At 39.4% G+C, this 27,220-nt stretch overlaps 1 protein-coding gene across 1 annotated transcript in view; it reads right to left on the bottom strand.

Moving 5' to 3' along the window:
* Nucleotides 1-252: 252 nt before the first annotated feature.
* Nucleotides 253-27,220, bottom strand: part of LOC128877478 (uncharacterized) — a 111,093-nt gene continuing 84,125 nt past the window's right edge. Inside the window, exons 3-4 of the mRNA XM_054124802.1 lie at nucleotides 349-564; nucleotides 253-287 (exon numbers count right to left, since the gene is read on the bottom strand). Of these exons, the coding sequence (XP_053980777.1) occupies nucleotides 253-287; nucleotides 349-564 (251 nt within the window). The remainder of the gene's footprint in view (nucleotides 288-348; nucleotides 565-27,220) is intronic.

Genomic DNA, 27,220 nt, shown 5'->3' with positions numbered 1-27,220 from the left:
CATCACTTCAGAGTAATCTGGCATCGAAATAATTTCTTTGGCCATTTTCTAATCTTCTCCCAGCATTTAGATATTTCAAAAGCGAGTACTCATTTAAACATCACGAGTGTTTTTGTTTCAGGACCATTCTTGTTACTGCTAACAAAAAATATCATTTCTTCAGAGTAATCTGGTATCAAAATAATTTTTTTGGCTATTTTCTAATATTCTCCCACCGCTTAGATATTTCAAAAGTGAGTACTGATTTAAACATCACGAGTGTTCCTCTTTCAGGACCATTCTTTTTACTGTTTACAAAAATTTGTATCCGGGATGATAATAAAAATTATAACTAAATTTGGTACTCACCAGGCGAAATTCCAAGTTTAACGTGGAGGTTGCTAGGGCTTCTATGATCAGGCGTGGTCACGGGGGCGGCTGTGGGTGGTGACAGGTGGGGGTGTGCCGGTGTTCCGCCACCTGTCGTCGTCGTGGTAGTCGTGGTGGCGCAGGGATTCAGAGGTGAGGTCCTCTTGAAGGATTCGGTCCGCCACGCGACCTCGTTATCGCCTATCCAAACTTTACCTGTGGAAAAAAATGAGCATGGTTAATCAAGGAATAACACCAGCATCTCTGAATTTTATTTATTCTGATTCTACCCATCTTAGTTTTTATCCGACCTCCGTAACTCGATCCTAATTTAGGAAATTGTTGACGCAATGAATTCGTATAATAAAATAAAACTATGACACTGGATACTTTATTTTATTCTAAATTCCTCTGTTCACCTATAGACCCGTATTTATGAATTTATAAACATTTCTTAGACCCTTAAGAAATTCCCTAACCCAGAGTAAGTGTTTGAGGAACGAAAGTACACGACGAGAAATTATTCCTACAGGCGCAGCGTTATCGAGGCTGGATCAAATTGCAAAAGAAGTCCCCGAAACAAATTCCCCGTCCCTCTTGTGTATTAATATAACGCGCGTTGGGGTCTTTGTGTCTGCGCAGAAAATAGCTTCTCCCCCTTCGCGAGCTTGCGTAATTAGCAACCCTCCGAATCCCCTATTCCTGCCAGTTTTCCCGGCTTTCCCTCGTTTCCCTTAATTTCTGGGAACAATGCCTGCCTCTGGATGTTGCTCCACGCTGCAGTGTCTAATTACAACGGGGCACAGACCGTTTCCGAACCCGTCACCCTCTTCTACAGGGTGTATCGAATTCTTCTGAACCCGAGACGCGAAAATCATTTACTAATAGAAAGAATAAAACAATGCTTTTGAAAAAGTTACAACAGTGCATAGAAAAGGAAATCTTGTAATTTGACCACGAGGATTGCTTCCTACCCTTTCTTGCTCCAACAAGATACAACTCACAAACTCACGCTTACTTTCATTTTACTCGCAGAAAATAAAGTTAACCCCCTGTGGGCTTGTGTCACATGCTAATATACCAACATTTTACCGAATAATTTTAGTTTTTTTCACAAATTGACGAATATATGTCTTAATTATATGTAGTATCCGCGCCTTCCATACCCAACAATAAAGAGTCAAAACGAGAACACGAAACGTAGGGTACGGGATTGGTCGCGTAAGTAAAGCGGTCGACTGTGGATCCGAGATCGTGGGTTGAAATCTCCGTGCTTTATTTTTCGTTTAGACTCCTACATATATAATATATAAAATAACCAATAACAAATGTAGAACAAATATTCGGCCCATAGTTAAATAGAAAGATGGAATAAAGTCCATCATCCCCCGGGTCCCACGGTCGAATCTCGGGAAATTCGCGTTTCCCAGACACCCCGTACGTGGCGACGGAAACATGCGATCACGGTATCACCCCCGCGTGCGTGAGACGTGAGTCAGCCTCGGTATTATTTGCTTGATGAATGATTTAGTCGGAGAGACTTAGCCCAGGCTCGATCCCGTCTCTCTCCGATCGGCATCTCGCACCCCGTCTCCTCTCTCGTTCGTTAACGAGGGCGGAGGAAGAAGAAACGCCGGCGACGGAGACGGGAGAACGGTCGAGGAAGTTCACAGAGCGAAGGGAAACAAAGAGAGGGTGGATACCGGAGACTTTCGCGGCAGGAGGCTGAGGAAGCGAGAGGAAACGTTTACAGAGAGATGCACAAGCGAGAGGGGAGGCAGCGGGGCCGAAGAAAGTGTAGCTGGCGCTAACTAAGGGCGTCGGCTAATCAATATCATCAGAGAATGGCCGCTGACCTCCTCCGTCCGAGCGGTGCGGTGGACCCTCCATTGTACCGTATGCCAACTTCGACCAGGCTTCGCGTGGCTGAAGAAACGACTCCATCTTAGTTTACGTGCGGATACCTTCTTCCTCTTGGCTGGAGCAGTCTCGTTGCGGTGCTTATCAGATTGTCCTTCGGCGTGGGTTAATTATTCCTAACTTTGCGACGTCGATGAATAGATGCTGCGTCGTTTGGGAGGTTCGAGACGATTTATGGTAGGGCTGCTTGGTATGTTTCTACGATGAAATTTTCTTTTAGAGGTGTTAAACGTGTCACGTTATTTCATCTTTCATCGGATATGAATTATTTTTTGCTCGAGACCTCGCTGATCATATTTAGAAGCATACATCGTGAAGCTTCATGGATTTGTATTAGAGTTGCTTGTCATGGTGTTTCTTAACTCTTTCTTTTAATGATATTGGGTTCTTTATTCTGGACAATATTAAATCATCCTATAAGTTCGTGTCATAAGTTATGTTTATATTTAATACAAAAGTACAGAAATTGTATAGAAGCAATATAATGACTTTGATAAAAATGTGAGAAAAGAATGTAAAAATACAGGGTGGTTACATTTCTTGTGGGATGTCTTATTACCTCTTCTCTGACTGTTCAAACTTTGGAAATACCCACCTCCCCCTCCCGTCCTCAGTAGCTTTCTATTTTTTAATCGCGATATTTCAAGTGTATCTTAAAATAAATCGTAAGGCCGTCACGCGTGCACGCTCGGCAAGCAACGAGGAACGAATTTCAGCGAAAAATGATTATTCAGAATTAGTTGGAATTCTTCGACGCCTACCATATCTATAATTCCTCTCTAATTAATAGTAACGGCCATAAACGCCGGGTAATTGGACGGTTCTCTTCGCTCCGCGGTCATCTGAGCGAACGAGAGTAACGATCACTCGCGGTATCTCTGAATATTAATTATTACTGACGTTGTTGAGCAATAATTGATCACCCCTGGCAATTATTTATCGTTGAGCAACGCGTTCGCCATAGGTACTCGTTCACCCGTGAAACTACGTTTACTATCGAGCACTCGAATCGGCTTCGATTATCGTGCAATCGTTACGTGAAATAAATACGCTGCTCTGAAAGTCTGAAAAATATACTTTCTTTTGAATAATTTGGCTGTACTCATAGGACAAATGAGAAAATCAATCTGGCTCTGAAATTTCAATTTATATTGATTGATTCTATAGAAGCTGTGGATCGTTTTCGATCCTCGCAATTAGATCCTTTTCTGCGTCATAAGTGATCAGAAAAAATACACCCTCGATCATAAATATGTGGACACGTACTATCTTCAATGAATAATTAATATACACCGTAAATTAGTACTGTACAACTTTTGTTGCTAAATTCTATATTGGATGTGTATTTAACAACATTTAATAATAATAAATGTTTTGAGTGCCAAATTCAATTTTATAATGAAACTATGGCATCGTTTAGATAAAAAAATTCAGAAAGAATGTTCAATACATCAAAAATATTTATGACATAAATATTACAAAATAAATGAGACAATATTACTTCGTATACAATGATGAGATTAATAGTATCCAAGTTTGGTAAAATAAATTTCAGCATTATCTAGTTATCCCTATAGTTTTTTTATCATTACTATTAATAAAATATATTCGCTAATGTAACATAAATATCTCGAAACATAAATGATATAATTGATATTAATATATTCGGAACTTTTTATGAGTCAATTGTTTTTCTATTAAGGAAGTAAGGATGTCTATATACTTCTGAGTGGGGGTGTATATAGCAACGCATATAAAATTGAATAATTTCTATTCTTGATAATAGCCAGAGTTGTGTACTATTGATAACTATTAATTCTAATTTTCTCTGGATTACAGTAACTATTTACATCTCGAAAATTAATAAGTGTCGCGATATTAAAGCTGGTCCAGATTACATTTTCGAGGGGGTCCACCAGCCCAGAGGCTTGTCTCCAGGCCACAATTCCAGATCCACGGCATGGAACGACGGTTCCTTTAATCTCGCGGTGTTTGCATGCTTCCCCGGCTCCTTTCTGCCAGACAAACGGAACCACCCCTAGTGGGGAGACGGAATCGACGTGCCCTCGCGTGCACATCCCGGAAAATTCAATTACCTTTCGCCTCGCGAGAATCGCGTCACGCGCCCGGTTGTTCGCGATCGCCTATTGGTAAAATGAGTCCTCCAATTACGGAAATTTGCCGAACCACATTTGTACCTCCACTTATCTCAATCTAAACATATCCTACTAGTATACATATTCACTTATTGAATAAAATTCACTTTCCTTCAATTTTTCTTTTCATTGAGAAGTTCATCAAACATATTTGATACATTCTTTTTAACTGCCGCTTTCACTGAAACAATAAGACTGTATCTATGTCTACGGTCGATAGAGTGAATCTTTGTTTATGGAGATTGGTGGTCATTAGGTGTATGGAACGCTGAAGAAAATCCGCTACTGGTGTGGAAAGTCGATGTGTAAACACGAGATCAAACGGCGCCATTACCCGCGAGAGTGAAAGCGTTTCCGGTCTCGCGGATTTTAGTATCCTAGCGCAATATGGCGGATGTCTGACTCCTCCACAATTGGATCTTAAATGCTACGACATTATTTACCATTGCATTTATATATTCTTATATTTCTTATTGGATTTATGTTTGTGTGAAATACGTCTAAATTCTTTGAATAAATAGGGACGTTTACTTTTTTGTACTTATATAAAACGAAGTAACAATTTTACTATATTAAGCAGAAGTATAAGTGACATAAACTTTTAGGACGACCTAATATATTCAACATACATTATTGTATATATTTTGTATGATTTTCATATTACTGTAGCCCATAAATGCACACAATTCACAGTCTAGTCAGATATAGTCAAACCCACAAATATTCGTACCCTCTATTGAAGAAGTTTGATTAAATTAAATAATAAGTTTGATATTACCAAATGAATTTTTCATTATACTATAAATATGTGTACAAACAAGCTTATACATGTATATATTTATATATACATCAACGTATTTACACAAACATCCACTTGTAAACATCAAACTTACCATTCAATTTAAACAAATTTCTTCAATAGACATAGAGGGTACGAATATCTATAGGATTGGCTTTATTTCCAGCTTGGAATTCTTCAAACAATCGACGATCTACCACATTTAATCTCTCCTCCAACTACACGTTCGTAGACCTAAATTCGAAAGACAAACGCGTTCGCAAGGGTGCAAGACTGCACCAGTTACAGTCCCACGGAAATACCCTCATTTCTATTATATAGAAAGTCCCTGGAATGAACTCTCGAGATCTCAGCGAGCCAGGACTGGTTCGCATAAACAGAGCCATCCATTTGGCGATCGGTCCCGCGCCCCCTTGAGTCGGCCTGCGTCGAGGGTGGTTTGCACCCTCCGCGTTCTCCTCGCTCATTCGTTCGAGCAGGCGCGAACTCCATTCACGGGTTTATCACTGTCCAGATAACAACGATTTACCTATGGGCGCCCTAGGTCCAGCACCGTCGAGGGTCCAACCAGGACAGTGAAAAAAGAGAGGGAAGAAAGGAGAGCGCAGGGGCGTTCGCGAGGACTGCGGGAGGGCGGCCAAGCCACCTTGCATTCAGAAGTATTTCACTTTAACGGCCCTCCGGGGGATTGGCTGACCCTGGTCGCGGAGACCCTTCACCGTTTCAGCATAATGGACCTCTACATTACTTATTCGTCCTGGCCAATGTCCTGCCAGAAGCGTCCAAAGACGACGCTCGTTTCCACGTCCTTCCATTTCCGTGCGCGATTAATCGCCTGGACCCGCAGGAATGTACGCCCAGGCCTGGACGAGCTTTATTTGAAATGAAAATGAGGGCTAATTGGTTGGAATGGTTACTCCTGAATTTTATTTTCAACCGTGTTGCTCGAAGTGAGTTTTGGATTAATTACTTCCAATAAGCAAGTATACTTATTGTTTGAAGTAATTATTATTTCAAATAATTGAGTTATTTTAGTTTTTGAATAGAGGATTGTGTCGAATGAACATTTAAGTGATAGTTATTATGGTACAATATCATTTTGTTACTATCTGAAGTAACCATTATTTTAAGTAATTAAGATTTTTTCACTGTTTGCAGTAGAGAAGTTTAAGAAATGTATGCAGTCAGTTCTATAAGTATTCGTACTTCCTACGTCCATTGAAGATGTTTGTCTAAATTAAATGATAGATGTGATGTTTCCAAATAAATTTGTTATTATAAATATATACATGTGTAAAGTTTATTCATGTACATATTTATAATGAGACATTGCGACAAATTTCTTTAATAGACATAGAGGGTACGGATACTTATAAGACTGACTGTATATATAATTTTTTTTAAGAAAAATAACTTATAATTGAATCTATATAAAGTTGACGATACGGACAGTCGATAGTAAACTGATAAAGATTAAATAGATAACACGAATACAATATATTAATTTCCTGAAAAAGAAGTTAAGCCATTTCATGTACCTCAAGTGGAAATGATAAATTAAATTATAGCAATTAACTTTTAAAGAAGGCAGAAAAAAGAACACATCATAGTTCTAATACAATAATTCACACATCCTCGGCAAGGTTTATTATTTCACTCGATCCATAAACAAGAAGAGTATTGCTTCCACTAAGTACTCATAAAATCAGCAATTGCCATTTCGTGGTTCTCTTGACGAACTATTGGGTTGTCTGGAAAGTCCATGCCGATTTTTGATAGGTAATGCAGGGCTGAATATGTCGAAATGGTTGAAAACAAACAACATATACATACGTATATGTACATCCCTTAAAAGGTGGAAAGTTTGTGGAACAAAATGGTACCTATGTAATTCAATAAATATATGTTACAATTCAAACGCGCCTTTGAAGTTTTCTTAAAAATTGGCACGAACTTTCTGGACAACCTAATAATTAAAATTCCCTGAAAAATATTATCCGAACATACTTCGTAATAAATGCAACAGTCCACCAGATGACCGAAAAGTCTCCAAGTTCGCCAGAACATCCAGGACACTCCGAATGGAGGTGAAGTCGTTTTCGACCTCCTCTATCGAGCATTTCCCGACTAATTCGAGTCCCCCATCCTCGATCCGAAATTCCCAGCTAATGGCACCTAACGCCAGGTGACCAAGGCGCCGTCACGTGCCATGTAATTTCCCTGAACGCATCCTGAAAGCGTCCGTTCGAGCTGAAATTTTCGCTCGACGTCGCGACGCCCGACAGCCTCGAGCAATCTGCTTTCCCGCGGTACTCGAAGGAATTGAAAATTCCTGCTCGTCCAAGGGTTGAAGAGGTCGACGAGGGGCGGCAAGGGCGGCGGTGGGGGGGGGGCGGCGTGGAGGACGAAGAAAACTCCAAGGAGGAAGGAAGCGGACGCGGATAAAGCGTTCGATATAAGATTAATAGTGGAGGCCGCTGACCGAGCCTGTACACGTCGACGAGGGCTGCTGGGGGCTATATACGATGGTGATTCCTCTTTGAAGGTGGAATCGTGGGCAGTGGCCAAATTGAATCCTGCTTAGGACAGGCTACCGTGGGACAGGCCCTGCCCTCGAGCACTTTCTCCAATAAATAAATTGCTGGACGTTGGTCCGGATTCGCGCGGCTCTTCGAATTAAAAATGTCTCCTTTTCCCTCAGGATTCCTTTGTGCTACGACAACGGAGCAACTTTTCAACGATTCGGCTCTGTCGTTGTCTTCCCTGTAGCTAATTGTTTTGGTGAACCTTAACATTATAATGAAAGAATAGATCATCATAGTACCATCGAGTATCTAATATAAATTAAAATTGAAAATGTAATATACATCCCATAAATATCCGCACCCTCTATGTCTATTAAAGAAATTTGTCTACATTAAATGATAGGTTTGATGTTTGTAAATATATATTATAAATATGCACACGAATAAACTTCACGCATGTATGTATTTATAATGACAAATTTATTTAAAAACATCAAATCTATCATTTAATTTAGACAGATATCTCCAATAGAATTAGAGGAATCGAATACCATGGGACTGACTGCATAACTCAATACACACTTCGAATTCTAAGTTTCCAATATCACTTCTAACAATTATCTCCTTCTATTCATTCGTATTTCCTTTAATCAATTCTATCAAACTATTACGCGAGCAAACACGAGTACAATGTCCTCCTATAATTATCATATCACACCCGTGAACAAACTCTAGGAACCAGATGTGCGTCGAAATACTTTTATCGTTTACAGGAATTCGCGTCAATTGACGTCATTGACGTGTGAAAAAAATTCCTACGGCTATCGTTCGATAATCAAATTTCTAATCCACCTGTCGACGGTGGCTCGAGATAATTTCGTCGGACACGTGCCGACGGATCCGAGACCCACTCGATAAGGAACCCCACGAAAATGCATCGAGGGCGCGAAGATAACAGAACTACACGCTTTCCACGGTGTCCCTGTCCAATGAACGCGTGTACACTGTACACACGGCTCGTCTTGAGTGCAACGAATGTGAACGACCTTTAATCGGACGACGCTTCCTTCGATGCAGGGACGATGATATCTCCACCGAAACGCAGCGATATCTTCGACACGAATCCAGTCTATTCTGTCGTAATTTCAATAATTGAGCGTCTTGAGCGACGATGAACGAGTTCGCCACGTAGACAGGACGTTCGAGCGTCTATGGTTATTCGAATGGTTTGTTATTAGAAGACTTCATTATCAAAAGGACACGTCCTTGTGAAGGTTCACTTTCGAGAAAATGTACAATACTTGGGAATTTTTTCGCGACGATAGTAAATGTCTAATTTAAATGTGTAGTGTATATATTTAAAATACATACTTCGAGCAATATTTCTGCCAATTTACATTAAAATACGATCATCTATGAAAAAAGTATGACCTATGTAAAAAGTATGACCGTCCTCGTAACATGCTACTGGAATTTCTGAGTCGCGTGGAGGAGTGGATATCTCTGACCCTAATGATCAGAATTGAGTAGAACAAGAATTGTTTAGAAACTACATGAATGTCATTATGACTGTGCCCAGAGACTTATACAAATTTTGTTTTGCTTAGGAACAAGACAATTTTAAAAAAGAAAAGTGAAAATGTAGATTTCACAGAAAAACATCATGTAGCATTTCACGATGAAGATTGTACTCTCTACATAAATTAACATACATTTCTAAAAATTGACAGAAACATGGTTCAAAGTATGGACTTTTAATATGTGTACTGTACATTTGAATTGAATTCTTGTTAAAAAAAAACATCCAAAATATTAGCATTTATTGCAGCGATGTTCTCTGTTAAGGGTTGCGAAAGTTTCGCCACAAGAACCATTTCACTCGTTAGCAATTACTATGACAGAGCATCTAATTTTCGAAGAAGATAAACACCGTCACGTAGATGCTCGAAACGCCTAATCGTCGATCGAGATCGAGATGAGCTGACGCAAAACCCGAGGAAAGAACATGGAACGATTATCGTCCTGAAGCTGTTATCGTTATCCCAGCCATCTGGTTTCACAAAACAACGACGAAACCGGTTCGAGGCACGCGTTTATCGCGTTTTAATTGCCTTTTCATTCAAATGGAATTATTATCGACGAGCGAAACGAATCGACCGTCGAGCGTCTACCAGCGAAAGAGCGAGAGAGAGAAAGTGAAAACGACAGCTGAAAAGAAAAAGCTAACGCCAGCGATATAAATCGCTGGGGGAATTTATTTTGTCGATAACGATGTAAGTTAATTGCATCAAGGTAATTAAATTACGCCAAGGATTCATTAGGATGACGCATTATAGTGGAAAATTTATGCTGTTTACTCTGAAACTAATAAAGTGGCTTTATCTAGAAAAGGAAACCGATAATCGCGCGTTGTTACTCTTACCGTGGCAGATAGTGATACTAATGCGCGGCCATGTTTATGGGTTCATTGGGGGAAAAGGAAATGATTCTAACGCGCTCTGAAACGTGTAATATTGCATGTATCAATCGTCACGTTGCGCGTTTAGAGTTTAAAAATGCTGGCCTGATAATGTTAATCGGAATCAAAGTCCGCGATACCTTCAAGTGCGTCATCATTCGTGAAAAAAGATTTGCGTGGTTTATCTATCGAGTTTTCCGAACAGAAATCGTTAAACAAACGAAAGAAATACGTAATGCGCAAGTATAATTCCTCCACTTCCCTAATCTTTGTAATTACGAGTCTCGATGTATTTATTTATCTTGAATTTGTTTGAATTTATTTTTTTTTAAAGAACAAGATTCAGCGAAAAGAAACTGTTATTTGTACAATCTAATCATTGATTCTTCAATATTACGATAATTATATCAACTTCGAAGCTTTCGAGGGTGGAAAGAAAATTTTTATCAAAATTCATCCACTCTATTTGACCAACACTTGTTATCAAGCAATAAAAAAATATTGATAGAGATTTACTGGATCAATAAAATGTCTACTCACTCCATTCTGGATTAATCATAAAATAAATTCTAATTACGAACTTAAAACCCGAGCATTCCGATCGTTTCACTCGATTCAACTCGCTCTGTTGGTCGTAGATAGGATGTTTTTTCATCGATTTTGGAAGGTGATCTTCCTATTCTTGGAAAGGTGAAGACCGTAGACAGGTACGGCGGATGATGTAAGCGTCGTCGAGACAACATCGTAATTGTATCCAGTCAGTCGTGAAGTGCGTGGATTAGCGTTATCGTGTCGCGGAGAAATTACCTTCTAATCGTTTACGAGCTGGGCTCGTTCGTTTTGAATCAAAAGTTGGAAGGGACTCCCAAATCCAAGCACTTTCATTGTTCAAGAACCTCCTCCGTCAATGTTGAAACATCAAAGTTAAAAATTTCTAGTAGACCCTCGCTCAAAAATTAACAAAATTTAGGTATGATTCTTAGAGTGATCAGGATAGTTCCACCCATTAAAGTATCCTTATTTAAAAGAGAGTAATGGATTTGTCTACGTGTATTTACAGGGTTAATTCTTAGATGTTACGGTATCCACACAGACTTTCCGCGTTTCTCCCTCTTCCTTTGAATCGCTGAACCTATTTCTTGCTGGTTGCCCTTGTCAGAGCAGCGATCGATAAAGCCAACCCCCTCCCTCAGGCGCTGGCTACCTTAACACTCGACCACCCTATGTACACTTTTCCGTAGGTTCACGAAAACGCATCCAACTGCGATATGCACTTTTCTCTCCCCCGACGTCTCCTAATCACCATTTTCCTCCACGGTAGTGTTTTCCAAAGTAGGGGGTGCGACCCATGAAGGGAACATCTCAGAGTCCAAGTGAGGGGAGCGTGGTGGAAAATGTGAATAACTAAAACATTTGTTGCATAATTGCATAATTGGTCAACTGCAAAGGTATTTTTGTGATTTTTAAATATAGATTGCACTCATCCATTACATGTATAAATGTGTTACTTAAACTTTCAGAATATTCTTGTTTTATATCAATATTCTGAACATGATTCATAGTAAATATTATTTAGTTTACAGTTAGAGACTGCTACTTGTACCTAAAATATTATGTAAAAAATGTAATATTTATTCCCTCATTTGCACGTGGCAGTCTAAAATACATACTCTTATCGAATTATTTCGTCAACTAACATTTTATATTCCTATATTTCTAATTTTGAACAACATGCCCTTTGCATGAGCACTCACGATAGACGATATACAATTTAATATTCTTATTTCCAATAACATTTATAATTCAAATCCTTGTTTTAATTTGAAACATTATTCCTCGGCATACGGTCAGACGACAGCAAGAAAACTCCCTGGAAAGGGTTGAATGGAACGAGAGGAGTCGCGAATCGAGCGAGGAATTATTCAAACGCTCGAGACGGATTGAATCGCGCACGATGATCGCCATTATGTAAATGCCAGCCTACCTGCGCCGAGCCAATAAAAAACGTGAATAATAAAAAGGTACGGCGAACAGGGGTAGGACGAGGGGATCAAGGAGAACGGCAAGGGTTGTGAGCGCAAGCGCGAAACCGCCCTCCGCGGAGGGGTTGCTAGAAACCACCCTTCGACATAACTCCTTTCGGCCGACACCTAGCCAATCTGCATGTAACTCGCGGCTCCGACGCCATTTTGGGACAAGTTTAAAGCGAAAAGGGGAGGTACCTCGCAACCCTTGTCGAAGCCTCCCTTGGATCTCTGCGATAAAGGTAATATTTTACTTCTTGTTTATCAGTGAGAGGTGCTCTGCAGCGTTGCCTATGACAGATTCTTCGCGTTCGATCGCGTCAGTGTTCTATTTCTCGACTACATGGAACGTTTTCGAGCTTAATGTTCGACGTTTCTGGTCGAAACGGAGTCGACACCCGATGCGAACGATGAATTTTTTTCACGAGCTACACGATACATGGATCGAGCAGGATCCTCTTGTGGGTACAGCTGAATGTTTATGCCTGCGGGTCACAGTCGATGTACCGTGTCGAGCAACCCTACAGGGCACGGCGCGAGCACAAAAGTGGAATTCCAGAATGCGAGCGCCCTTTGGGCGTTACGGTCTAGCTGGCTCTCGAAGGGAGACAATTAAAGCAGCGAGCTGTAACTTGTATGTTAAAAATACTGTAATGGAATGGTAAAATATCAGAGGTGGTTAACCCCTTTCTTCTTCCTCGATACGCGGGCAAACTTTTGCACCCTCTTTATCAGTCTATGGCTAATGAATATTTACAGCACTTATTTTTCTACTCAATCATCCAATAGCTCTCTAAATTCATCCATTTAATACTTAGCTCGAACACTAGCTTCAAAAATACCGAAAGAACCAAGAAGAAATACATACTCTGCAACTCCGTTCATTTTTTGAATACCGTCCCAATACTTAAAACCTAATATTCCAGAGATTACGCACTGCCCACAGAAAGTATAAAACAAGGAAATTTGACTTTCTAATCCCCAGGAAAACGAGGACCCCCTCGAGATCAAAGATCCTCTCGAGGCAGATCTGCTCAGAAGAGTCCGCGCCAGCGTCAGCGGCGTCGCAGCTTCAAAGGGGTGGAAAACACGACGGGGTGAGGTCGTAGAGGGGAGGGGCGGTAACGAGGGAAAGGGGAGGATCGGTCGGGTAGACGATTTTAAAATCACAATGGCAGACACACGTTCACGGGTGTCTAAGCCATCCGCCTCGCTCTCCTCACCCCAAAAAGCCGGCTGGCTCCGTCTGTTCGTTCCCCGTCGAAGCATCTGCGTCCATTCCGTCGTCTAAACGCTTCTTCCTGTGTACGCACACGCACACACACGCGTGGCAAGCGTGACGCCACACGAACAGGGTGGAAGGCTTGTGGAAAGGTGCGTGACATAAACCCAGCACGCGTTTCGATGCCACCGCGTCTCTGTCGAAGGATTCCGCAGGAATACAACCCCTGCACCTCTCGTGCCCGGGTACCAGAGGGAAGGGGAGAGACCACCCCTTCCTCAAACATTTTAAACTTTTTTTTTTCCACCGCACGAGCACCCCTCACCTCGCGCGAGGCTACACTTTAACGACGCACGACTCTCGATCCGAGAAGGGTCGCGATTGGGGTGGCTGCTGCGTCTGCCGTTACGCGATTTTTTATTTTTCAGCGGGTTAGGTCTAGAGGGACCGACTGGTGGGCATGATCGACGATTTTTGGTCGACGGGTGTCGCGATCGACTCTGGTTTTTCGAGTACGAAGCGTTAGATTTGAATCGATTGAAAGTCGCCCCTTCGAGTAGGGACAGTTGTGCTAAATTGTTCCGATTTTGCTGTATACTGTTTATTACAGCATTTACACTTTCGGATTCATCTTCAAATTTATTGGTGTTAGAATTGAAATCAAAACTTTAATTTCACGAGTTTGAGTGATTGTAATATTCTTTTGAGTTTGAGGAAAAGTGGTTCTTACTAACTTATCCTCGTAAGGTTCTTTATTGATATACTTTTTTTTTTAATTATATGAATAAGAGTGAAAGCATCAAACGTTACAACTTCTTGCCACTTAGAATTCACCGCTTAGCAATGGTTAATTATACCAAGTTGTTCTAAATTTATTTAACCTCTTTCTTACACCATTATGTAAGAATCCCTACAAGATGAGCATGGAAAATATTTGGATACATTGCATTGCATTTAGATATCTTCATACAGTTTCACAAATTAAACCATAATCCGATTTCCTTAGGTAGAATAAAATTTGTGTAACACATGCATACATTTTGTTACCATATAACAAAATTTATTCTAATAAAGAATGTTGAAGCTTCGTTTTTAGAATTTTCACCAAATATGAATCGAAAATACGTGCAACTAAACGTAACGGTTTGCTTCAATGTGATATTTACTAATAGTACGACTTTTCTTCCGCTATCAACTAAGCAAAGTGCTAGGTAATCTGCGGCGATTGCCTCTAATGTTCTTATCTGAAGCGATAAAATGACGAAATAGGTATAATCGTGCTGAAACGACGTACATGCATCCAACGTGTGGAGACTAGCTATCCTTCGGCACGCCGACTGCCACGTCATTCGTTTGTGAATGAGACTATTTCCGTTGGCACGGTGTCATTCAAATCAGCATGACGGTACACATTTCCATTCACACCGCGGGGAATTAAAATAGAAATACTCGAATCAACGTGTACCGTTTTAAATGAAAATCAATATTATTAGGAATGAATCTTGTCGAACGAATCTCGATGATATTGAATGCAGTCGCGAGTCATTTGTTATTCATATTCGATCGTTCGTTTGTGGTCAGTTTCGATACTGTGGGAAATTATTTCAATGTGGCATAATCTACGTTACAGAGAAAAAAATAAATATAATTTTATTTGAGAATAGTAAATGACTTGGTAAAAATATGTCGAGGATTGAATATTAATCCGATATTGTTTTGAGGTATAGGGAGTTATGTTATGTAATTATTTAATGGACAAAATATTCGAATATTTAAGTATTCGAAAATAATAAGAAGAATTGTTTGAGGGATGTTTGAGAAGAAATTTACTACCAGTTACTGAAATGAGAATGATATAATGTATCCACAAATAAACATATTGAAACTATAATTTTAATTTACTTGTATCACTGCTATTGCAGTACCATGAAAGAAGATTAGGAATTTCTTTCCAAGTGTATGGAAAAATTACTCAGCGTATTTGAATAGCACAACCCTAACATACAACCATTCTCTGCCTCAAAACGCACCCCTTCTCCATATACGTAAAGTATTAATTTCCATCTAACAACAAAATTTCTCGTTCGACTGGAAGAAAATACGTTTCAGTTTTGCTCCAAGCACCAATGCAAAGTTTTACTCCTGAACCACCCCACTGACTCGTTACAAATATTCATTTAATTAAGAATTTTTCCCAGTTCCGTGGGGCGCGATCAATGAGGGGTTCCGTCGATTAATTACGATAGTTCTCGATGTTCAGGCCGGTCGATTCGTATTCATCGCTAAGGCAGCCTCAGAATGTGCAGCGACGAGATCGAATTCGCGATGCATTTATGCGTTCGTCGCGGATGCAACGTGGGAACTGCCGATAAGGCGGGCGGCGGACGGCTTATTAAATTCGCTGGCTTCCCGGCCAATCGCTGGCAATCATCTCGTGCCTCCCAGTTTCTCTTTTTCACTTAGTACTTAATTAATCTCCCGGTGGCTTCGCGCTAGCACCTCGTTACTTTTCCGTGGACGTTTCCTCGCTGCGGCGCGCTCTTATCCATCTCCCGGCCAAGACGTATTCATCATTCCCCGCGTCGAAGTTAACCGTTCGCAATCCTCCCCGCGTGTCAATAAAATATTAACTACGCGCAACACTAACGGAAGATAGATTTCTGCATCGCTGCTGGCTCGTTTGCGAGGCCCTGCTCACGTGTTTGGACAGTCTAATTCGCGCCGGTGCTCTGATAACGCTCATCCCACGCCTGAGATGGGCAAACATCATTTGAATAATAGCACGCAGGATGGAAATACCGGAATTATTCTATTAAATCGTTACCGAAATAGGTTGCCAAGAATCACACGTGTCATTTGAAATGAAATGTAATTTATTGCGTAATTTTGATTGTAGTTTTTATCTAAAAAATAATGAATTCAAGACTATTTATCTGTTTTTATTTTGTACTTTTATTTAGACGGAATCATGTCCTTTCATGACAATAAATATCAACGTTAAATTGGTAAAACATATACTAATTTTATAATTTATTATTAATCGCTTGGGAGACGAATTTTATTTCACGTTTTAACAAAGAATTAGAATTAAACAAGAAATGATTGAACCTGCAAGACTATTACGTATCCCCTTAAGGAAAGTTTTACTTTTTGGCAGTTCGTTTAGTAAATTATTGAACATTAAAAAATTGAAAGTAGGTATAAGTTATCGTTAATATAGCTTGTAATGGTTAATCGTGTAATTTGTTGATCTCAATCAGAGTATATTTAACTAAGTAAGTCGTAAACTTTTCATATCTACGCATCCTTATAAAACAATTGCTTTACATGGGTTGTTTGAACCATTTTCTTTTCAAATTATTAAAATTTCACACTTTTCCTAACGATTCCATTTAGTTCTATTGTCAATTATAGCCTAGCGCGGAAGTTAATTGTAATAACACGTTCTTAATTACTGCTCGCCTTGTATGCATTAATATTTATCGTTGTTTGAATTATGTATCTCTTCTTATCTATTATTAAATTAAATTTAATTAAATAATTTGAAACGGAATTAAATGGAATAATCTATAGAACGGTGTATTTAGTTCACGATGAAGTCGAGCGAGACGATGCATTAAGATGAATTTTATTTTTACACAGAGCATTTCCTTCCTCTCCTTTTTCCTTGTAATATATTCTCTTTGATTTTAAGTATCTAGAAGTACAGTTCATTTTTAAGACTAGTAAGGAAGCGATTATTGCCTCTCTAATGGTTAAAAAATTGAAATGGACAACGTTACAAGTTCGAAAAAATTCAGATCAAAGCAATTGAAAGTGATTAAAATATGCTTGATGAGATCATTCCACATTTCTTACTTTACACTGCCAACGTGAGAACACTGCATTGATTTTCATTTATTCAAATGAGAAGATTTCCTAAATATGTTACAATAAATATTAATTTAAGGTAAAAAATCCACAAATTTAAAAATATCAAGTTTTAATTAAAAATCTAATCTTTGCAATCAAACTATGCTGAGGTTTTGATATACTTGGACATACAACACTCGAACGATTTACTGAAGCAGTGAATGGGCCGAAATGGTATTGTTAGAAAGCGGTTCGTAGCGAAATGCTAATTCAAGAGAAAATTACCTTTGATCATTTGATTACAGAATATTTTAATATTTTGTTCGGCGATTGAAATCGAGAGAAAGTGCGTTTCGCGAATGAGTCTGAAATTGTTCGAACCTGAAACGAATCGCCAATATTACCAGGTACAGGTTTCCACAGATTGAGACTGCGCGCGTTTTTGCACCAAACCTTTCCTGTTTCGTTTCCCCAACACAGTCGAATCGCCACCGACATAAAAATGTTTCGCGTGCACGCCATGGGAATCGATGCGTAACTATACGCAAACAATGATGGGCTGCTCGTTAAAACGATCGTATGTCTTTATTTAGATTAATTGCGAGCCCCGTCGATTCGGTTGCGCTGAAATAAGACCTGCTCGAGCACGCGTCAATTTCTTATTTTGTTTTTTTATTCGCTAATCTGCTGTTTATAATATGTAATAGGAAACTCGACTCTGGTACAGTATTTCTCAAATTTCATTATCTAATGGACACCGTTGTTTTAATGAAGGAGACCTTGTAGAGTGGAACCGAGTACTTAGTTTTTAAATTTAATTTTAATGTATTTATGTTTTAACCCTTTGCACTCGTTGGAAATTTAACGCCTATTCATATATTTTTCTGTAACTCTGCATATACACACCATATTTTGGTTTGCTTTCTTGTGCAATTTCAGTAAGAAAACTTCAAGGAAACGTGCATATTTAAAAATTTTGCCCTGACTTCCGAATGCAAAGGGTCAATAGTTTCTTTTTAGTACATGAAATTCTTTATTTTAATAAAGAATTGTTGCATCCTGAAATGCTCTCTGATTGGAATGATCACTCATCATACTCGATACCTTTAACGTGCAAAATGTATTTTGTCCCATGAGGCTGCACATAGGCTGGGAAAGGTGGTCCGTGGAAGAAAAGATTAAGAATCACAGATACGCTATCTCTCGGCGAAAATGACGTTTTCAGGTAAGCCTTGTATCGACGTTTAAGCCAAGGTACTCGACGTTATCAGATCTCGAACGCAGGTCCGTTGTTTGAGGGGTGCTCAAACGTGGCAGAAAATCATTTTCTATTCAGTGAACGATGCGTCTCCGGTATCTCTGCGCGCGATCATAAATATAGTTCGCGCCATCTTATTTCACCTGCCTCTCTCTCGCAGGTTAATTAAGGTGTTCGCGGCAACGCTCGCGCTTGCCGGCGAGCATTATGCATTACTATTTCGCATCGTCTGGCCTGGATGCGTCGTTTTCCCCGTAGAAAACGAACGCGCCAGGGAATTTCTCTCGGCGAGCACGAGAGACCCGCGTATTCATATTCAAATGAAAGCGTTAATAACTTTTTTGCTTTGCATTCCTTGCTCACGGAGTGCGTTATGATATTCACGGGAGAGTAATTATTTCCGTCTCGTACGGTACGTTGACATGAAACACGCAGGCGGAGATTTATGACCGGCTATTTGAATAAATCGTGCAAAAGCATGGGAGGACGCGTTGCTGGTTAATGCGAGATAATCCTTCGGTTTTCCACTTCGTCTCCTTCGATGATTGGAAGCTACTTCCTCGTGTTTCTATCATCTCTGGAATTGCTTTACGCAGGTACGCTTGGATTCGATTTAATTGGAAAATTGTTGAATATAATTTTCAAATCCTGAAGCATTATTATAAATTGTTCATTGCACGTACTTTCGAGTAATTTGGGAAACCATGAGGATCTTTGTGAGCAGATATTTTGTGTCGTAGATTCGTCCGAAATTGCTCTAAAAGAAAATTTAATTTGGATCGTATGTGTCTGTGAAACAAGATAAACAAGTTATGTTGTTTAAAGCATTGTGTTCAAGCACTGCGATTTCAAGCCTTGTTATGCGGGCCCCTCTTTGGAATGCAAATATTATGTTAAGAAATGGGAAGAAGACTTATGTAATTACATAAGGAAACTATGGTAGAGAGAGTGATTATGAAATGATGATTAAATGTTTACGTTGAAATATGTGAGACTGTGTTGGAATTACTTCTATGATTAAATCTTGTCGAATCGTATAGATGTGAAATAAAATAGAAATGTTCGTTATTGATGAATGGTTAAACGTTTAAAATGAAAGTTTTATTGTAGGATGCATAATACGGTCGAAAATATTGAATATGAAATGCTTGAATATTTTATGTATATTTTAGAAAAGACAAAAAATTTAAATCTATAAAAGAAAAATTGTTCTATATATTTAGTACGGAGCACAATTTCAAAGACTCAGAAGTCCCAAAAATCTTGAACGCTATAAATTATATTTAATATGACCAACTAGCACCTTCAAGGCACTTCCTAGTAAAGTTTCCAAAAATTAAGTGTTCCTTATCCCGCACAAAAACGTTTCCCAAACTAACATCCACGCTACCAAATCTCATTTGTCAATTTCATGAACGCAATTTTCCAACAATGAAAATTCGAATTAAGCAACATTGTATGTTACGTTCGTCGCTGTATGAGCGTCAGTGGACTACACAGGATTAACAGATCGATCTTCGACATAGCTTGCGATAGGAATCGATCGCGTAACCCGGTGCTCAGGGAGCAGCCTTCGTGAAGGAGCCAGGAACGAACCCCGGCCGAAGAAAGAAGGAATCGAAAGAAGAAGAGGAGTCCGTACGATAAATAAAAGAAAAAAAAAACATGTAAGGGGGGAACGAAGAGATCCTTAAAGCAAACTGCCCGCCTCGTAGCTCGGCTCAGCGGGGCCTGGAGGGGTGAATTCGTCGCCCGATAACCCGATTGGCTGGCCTCGCCGCCAATGCAACCGCGCTCTCCGCGAATGCAATCGGCTGATGCACTTCTGTCGACTGCGTGCGCGAGTGCGTGCTTGCAATGCACCCAGTGCATGCGTAATGCATCGAGTCCGCGAGCGCGTATCAAAGACGGGCAGAATTTCATTCGAATAACGAAGGCTTTTCTAAAATGGGCTTTAGGATTTCGTTTTTCAACAGCAGAAGTATCAATGCACTTTGGACTTCTTTTTAAAATTACTGGATTATTGACATCGCTTTTGCTGTAATTTATGGTTGAAATGATTGAATTAGGACTGAGAAGAAGTTACTAGAAAAGCTAAAAATCAATTATGGAAAGAACCATCAAGATACATAGGTAGAAAGAGTCCATTGATTGAATGAAACAATTTAGCAAGTATTCATCCCTTAAGCATTTATCCCTTACATTTTTAACCTAACTTCAGGCCCACGAAATAACACTACCTTTACCACGTCGCTATTCGACAGCTAACACTAAACATTCCGAGGTAGTTCCTCGGTGATTTAACTAAAAGTTTTAGAGATATTTATTGTATAAGGAATCAATTCTTTGTTAAAATTATTTATTTATAATGGTCGCATGAACAGCAGGGTCATTAGCAATCATGGAGTCAATTTCATTAATAAATTATTTAGATCCTTCTTCCTCTAGTTATAAAGATACGTTTGTATTTATGGTAAATAAATGTTGACCTCGATAATTTCAGTGTTAACCCTTTGTACTCAACGACAGTTTCAATACAGAGTACAATACTTCTCTTACCATGATTCGTGTCGTGGAAATAAAATATCTTATTACTACTTCACAGTGTACCAGTTTACACCTTAGAACCTATTTATCAATATCGCTACGAACGCTTCGATATTCAACGAAATCTAAGACAAACAAAGACTGTCGCTTCTAAGTCTCCCCGCGAGTGCAAAGGGTTAAAAATACCCCTTGAACATAGCCACATACATGCTACCAAATTTCCTATCCAAACATCAATTTTTCCGATTCTACGCATCTACACAAGCTAACCACAGCATCCACCTCGAATGTGTGGGTGCACGTACATCCATTGCTCAGGATGAATCTCTATGAGCGTAAACTCCTACCACCGAGTGCGTCGGTCTGACATGCGTTCGTATAAATGAGTTTGTCGCGTTCGAGGGAGTACACGCTCGCGTGTGTGTCGGTCACGTAGGTGCACGTGGGTAAGTACGTGTTCGTGGAGATGGGCTGGTGTGCGAGAAACCCCGTAGGACAGCGACAAAAACTGGTAGCCCCGCGGACCGGTCGCCCGTATCGCCATTGCGGGCTGCTCCTCTCCCGACTCTGAGACTTCTCTTGATCGTTCTGTTGCGATTCTGCAACAGAAGAGGGGGAGGCAATGCCGGACAGATCGAGGGAGGACTTTTCTCACGGGCGAGACGGGGAGAAAGAAGCGGAGGAACGCGCAAGAGACGTCAGGCGTCTCTGCTTGGGCATTCGGTGCGCGTCTTGGTCGATTTTTTCTGGCTCGATTCGGAATCGCTCGGGTTTGCCTCATTTCGTGGCTTGTTTGGCGGGGACTTAGACGGGCTTTGACCAGACGAAGCTGTGAGAAGATCTATTTGTAACGGTTTATCTGCTCGTCGAGTTGGAGCGTGTATTTGGTTCTTTGAGATCGGTGGAGTTCTAATGCGTTCTTTGTTGTGTACTTTGTTTTTACAGTCTAGAAAGTTTTGTGGATTGTCCAGATACTTTGATTAAGGGTATAGAAAACTAGAATTGTGTATCAATATTGAATTATCGTTTGAAAAAGTGCATAAGACTCTTAAACAACTATGACTATTAAAGAAATTTGTCTAAATTAAATGATATGTTTGATATTTCATGTTACATAAATATATGCATATGTAAGGTTTATTTGTGTACATATCTAAAGTGAAACATTTATTTGGGAACATCAAACTTTATAAATTATATTCTATAATTATATAAATGAGAAATTACATAAAGACATTACGTAAGTAACTATAAATATATTCATGAATCAACCTTGTACATGTGCATAATTATAATGAATTATTATATATGAAAAATGAATTTGGAAACATCAAACTCATTGTTTAATTTAGACAAATTCCTTCAATAAACATAAAGCGCACAAATACTTAAAACACTGACTGTTCATGACATTTTAAAGTTCCAACTATTCCAAGCAACGTATCATGCTGCAACCTGTCGGATCTCTAGCATTCCTGCCGCTCCGTGTTTTAATTAATATTCTCGAAACGCGATTAAGAGCGAGCTTGACGATTGAAATCGGACTCGTGGTCGACATTCGGTCATGTTACGTCGGTTAATTACTGGCAGTGTTGCGAGTTGCCATCACGCGAGCTTCTTTGTCGTCCTGGCGAGCGTCAGAAGGTAATTGGCGTGACGTCGCGTTATGTCACGGAAAATAAACGCTCCTCATCTACGCCCCCGCCAATTTCCTTTCTCGCTTTGTCACCTGGCCAACGAATTGCGTCTTGCACCCGATATTTGTATCTCTTTAGTGGTTGGTAGTAAAGACTTGTGTAAAATTTGATTTCTCTTGAGAGAAGCTTTAAAATGCGACGAATCTTCTAATATTAATCAAACGCTTGATAAATTATTTAATTCTTGAGTTGAATAGAAAACATAATTCATTTTGAAGTCCTAGAAAGGACTTGAGTTAAAGTTACGTATTTTTTGGAAGAAGCACGTTAATATTTTATAAATATGATAAATTATTTAATTTATACATGAATAAGTCGGAGAGATTTAAAATTTGGTTATTGAACCGAGGACCATGTTTCTGTTTGGAGATTTTTTAAAGAGCTTGAGTAAACATTATCACTGCTAGGAAGAAGCAAATTGAAGTCTTTGTCGCTCATTTTGGACTTAAGCCCTTTCAACATAGCATAAAAGGTTTATGATACGTTCGACCGGAGGAAACAATGGAAACGATGTGAAAGTAGGAATACAGGTCGCCAAGACGGAAGAGGCCGCGAGTTCCGAGAATTCCGACTTCGTTCCTTATCAGACATTCCTTCGCGTGAATACCGATAAAACCTCCCAAAACGTTGGCCCCGAAATGGTCCTCTTCCGCGTGGTTTTTAAAATTTCATGGTGCACCTGGCGGTGCTGAGAAAATTGAAATTTAAGACTGCGATCACTGAATAATCTTTGCCAGGTGAATTCATTTTTAATGAAATAATAGTTAATTGAAATAATAGTTGACCAGAATAATATAAAAATATCATTAAATATACATTACTTTGAATGAACAAAATATAATAAAATTGAATAATAATATAAATAACTTGAATCGATATCATCAATAATATTATGCGAATGAGAATACAGAAATTATAAACAGGAGTATAATTAATTCAAAGAATATTATTATTAAATACAATTTTGCGAAATAAAAATTATTTCCAAGGTACAGAAGTGTAACGAAAAGTCCTTGAATTATTATAATCGATAATTGTTTATCCATAAAAGTATGCAAATTATAAACAGAGGCATAATCGATACATCAGATTTTACTATGAGCTTGAACTCCACGAACAATATTACGTGATTATATTAAGTGAACAGATATTATTATGTTTATGAGCATGTTTATCATAAACTACCCACTGAATAATCATGTATAACGATTAACCAATAAATAAAGCTGTATAAGAAAAATTACCTCACTGCTTTATAGCTGCAGACGTTACAGGTAATTTTTTAAGCAGACAGTTGTGTGCGACGATTATAAAAGTATTCACGCGGTAATCGTTGGCCATCTCCGGTACCTGACGATCTCGAGGCCGACTTTAACTCTCAAAGGGCCCGTGTAACCTGTAATCCGTATCGACGTGTACGATGGCGACCGATAAAGGCCCCAACGTACCGGTGTGCGTGCATGCGCGTCGACAGCCAGGGCCACGATAACGACGTGTCGAGGGCGCGCCTCGGTTTAACATGTTTTAACGGTCAATAAGATTATCACTGAGTAATGTCGAATAAATCAAACACCGGTGCGCGAGCAAACTCTCGCGTATCGATAACCTCGATGAACGAGACGTAGACGAGGAAAGAACCGCGCGCGCGAGACGTTAATACGTTGGCCCCGATTGTTTGCTCCGATTTCGAAACCTCTTTAACATGCCACTGAAGAAATTTCGTCGCGATGGATTTGTGATCTCTGCAAGCCCTGATTCAGGAGAATTGTTCATTCGAGCGAATGTTATAGATTTTAATTATCTGCATCAGATTGTCAGACTGAAATTCTTAAACAGGTGTGTAAATTGTCAGAGAGTTCCGGCTGCTTCTGGTACGGAGCGTGTCGATGAAATCGTTGGTCAGAGCCGACTTGCTACCCACGCCGCAGAAAATTGAAGGCAGATTAAAACGACGGTTCCGTCAATTAGTTCAGCAAGAATTTCACGGTTTAATTTTGTTGCTCGGTGGCACGCGATTCATCCTGACGTTAATACAGACGTTAAGCAGAAGCTTCGACTTCTACGCATCTTGTTGTAGATTTCCTACTTGAGAATTTCGACAATCGATTCCTGAGAGAATATTATATACTTATATATTGGTTGACAAAGTACACATCACAATATGCATTGACAAACAGATCCATTGACAGGTTGGGAAGATTAGACAGAATTCCCTGATATCTAACTAAATTCCTACTGCTAATTGCATAATAAACGCTTAACTTTGTATTAAAAATCAAACTTTTCGGTTTCGAAGACTGACAATTCTACTGTTTTTAAGAAAGATTCAAAGCTACATTTGAATTTTCACATATATTTCTTTCAATACCATTTTGTTCCACAACTTTTCCGACCTTTAAGGGATGTATATATGTTATTTGTTTTCAACCATCCCGATATATTCAGACCTGTACCACCTACCAAAAATCGGCATGGACTTTCCAGACAACCCAAAACATAACTCAAGAACAAATAATCATAAATGCTCTAAAAAATCCACACAAGTATTCAACCCATACACAAATATATCCACAAAGTTTGAAGTCGATAGGTCCCGTATCTTCTTTCAAATTAATTCACAAAAACAGCCCAAATTTGCGGTCTCCATACCGGACCATCCCCCGAACGTGCTTATCGGATCGCGGCGATCGTCAGTCGCGATCGAGGGATCCTCGATTCTCGAATTTCAATCAAATTGCTAATTCCACCGTTTGTGGCCTCGCGTGGCCGCAATCGGTCGGATATCAATCAATTTTTAAAGCAGACATGTCCCGAATCTCTTTTTCCTCTTTGTCATGACGCCAGATGAGTATCGCGACTCTTTTTACCTTCCTATTCTACGTTGGCAGTGCCTTCCATGGGGATATCGATTAATCGAAGGGTGGTTTCACTGGCTGAAAGTTCTGTTCGATGATCGCACAGTGGCCACGTCGGAACAAAAGGATTTGGAAGGAGAGGGATCTCTGGGGAGGTTGGCGCTCCTACCTGACCGAATAGCGGATAATTCTTGTTTCAATCCGCGAACCGTGTTTTGGGAGACCTTTGCTTTGTTTCCTCTTGGTCTTTCTCGTAACTTGTTTTCGCTGTTTGATTCATGTGTTCTTCTTTATAGTAACAGAATGGAGGTTTTTCGCTTGCAGTGAAACTCAAAATTTAAGAAGTTTAGAGGTTATTTAGGGGTTGAAAGTTCAGTGGCAGATTTATTCGGTAGAATTTATGTATTAATATTCATAGATAAAATTTTGGAGAATCAAATTCTATGGTTCGTTCAATACTTTAGAAACTCTATTAAATTATTGTAGGATATATTAAAAATTAAAATTCTTTATAATAACAGAAAGGAGGTACTTTGTTTGCAGTGAAACTCAAAATTTAAGACTACAAATGTTTAGAGGCTAAAAATTTTTAGATTTTATGTATTAATATTTATAGAAATAATTTTGGAGAATCAAATTCTATGGTTATCAAAGCACTCAATACATTAGAAACTCTAAAAAATGATTGTAAATTTAAGATGTATTAAAAATAATGTTATATGAAATTCTAAATGTGGTCTTTATTTTTAATAACATATTTGGACTCCTGAATTTTCAATACATTACATCCAAAAATTGTTTCATGTCGTATATTACGTGAACAGCATAATGAAACAAAAATCACACTACGTACCACTACGTGTAAGTTATATTTACTTTATTTAGACTTCGTAACGTGAAATTAAATAATTGAATTCCTCTTCGAGTAAGATATGAATGCTTTTGATAATAAAAACACAGAAGAACGAATACTATTTGTGCACCTATTGCAAAAGGATCTCCTACGATCTTAAATAACCTCCACATTCTACTCAAATTTTAGTTTACAGAAGACTAAAGGTTTGTCATTCGTGAGCATTGAATTCTCAATTCTAGCACAACCATTTCTCAATCCGAAGATGTCACGTTTCCCCAAACAACCATCGTGATTTATCAGCCCCGAGAAGCATGAGAATTTTCGTTAGAATCCTGGCAGAAGCTCGTATCTGGCTGTTCTTAAATCGTGGAGCGACCCCCTTTTGCCCTGATCGTGGCCCCCCGCTCGGCGAAAACGCGTAAAAAGTGTGTGAAAAAGCGTTATTTCGGGGTGAAACTCGACGCTGCGCGCAGACGTTTTTTTCGGTTAAAAAGAAGGCCCATTTCCAGAGTGAAAAAGAAAGAGAGAGAAAGAGAGACGTGTATAGACAGTGGCGGGCAGGTAAATTTTTTCCCGATTTTTGGGAGATCATCACGAACCCTGCCCGCGGAGGGATGAAATCAAAGGGGGATGATGCATATCCTGCATATTCACCGAATTTCTGTAAAACCTAGGGAACGAGAAGAGAAAAGGTACGAGGAGC

This window comes from Hylaeus volcanicus, chromosome 5 (genome assembly GCF_026283585.1).
Source record: "Hylaeus volcanicus isolate JK05 chromosome 5, UHH_iyHylVolc1.0_haploid, whole genome shotgun sequence".
Lineage (NCBI taxonomy): Eukaryota > Metazoa > Arthropoda > Insecta > Hymenoptera > Colletidae > Hylaeus > Hylaeus volcanicus.
The sequence above is the reverse complement of the archived record's forward strand: the minus strand, read 5'-3'. Positions and strand labels throughout refer to the sequence as shown.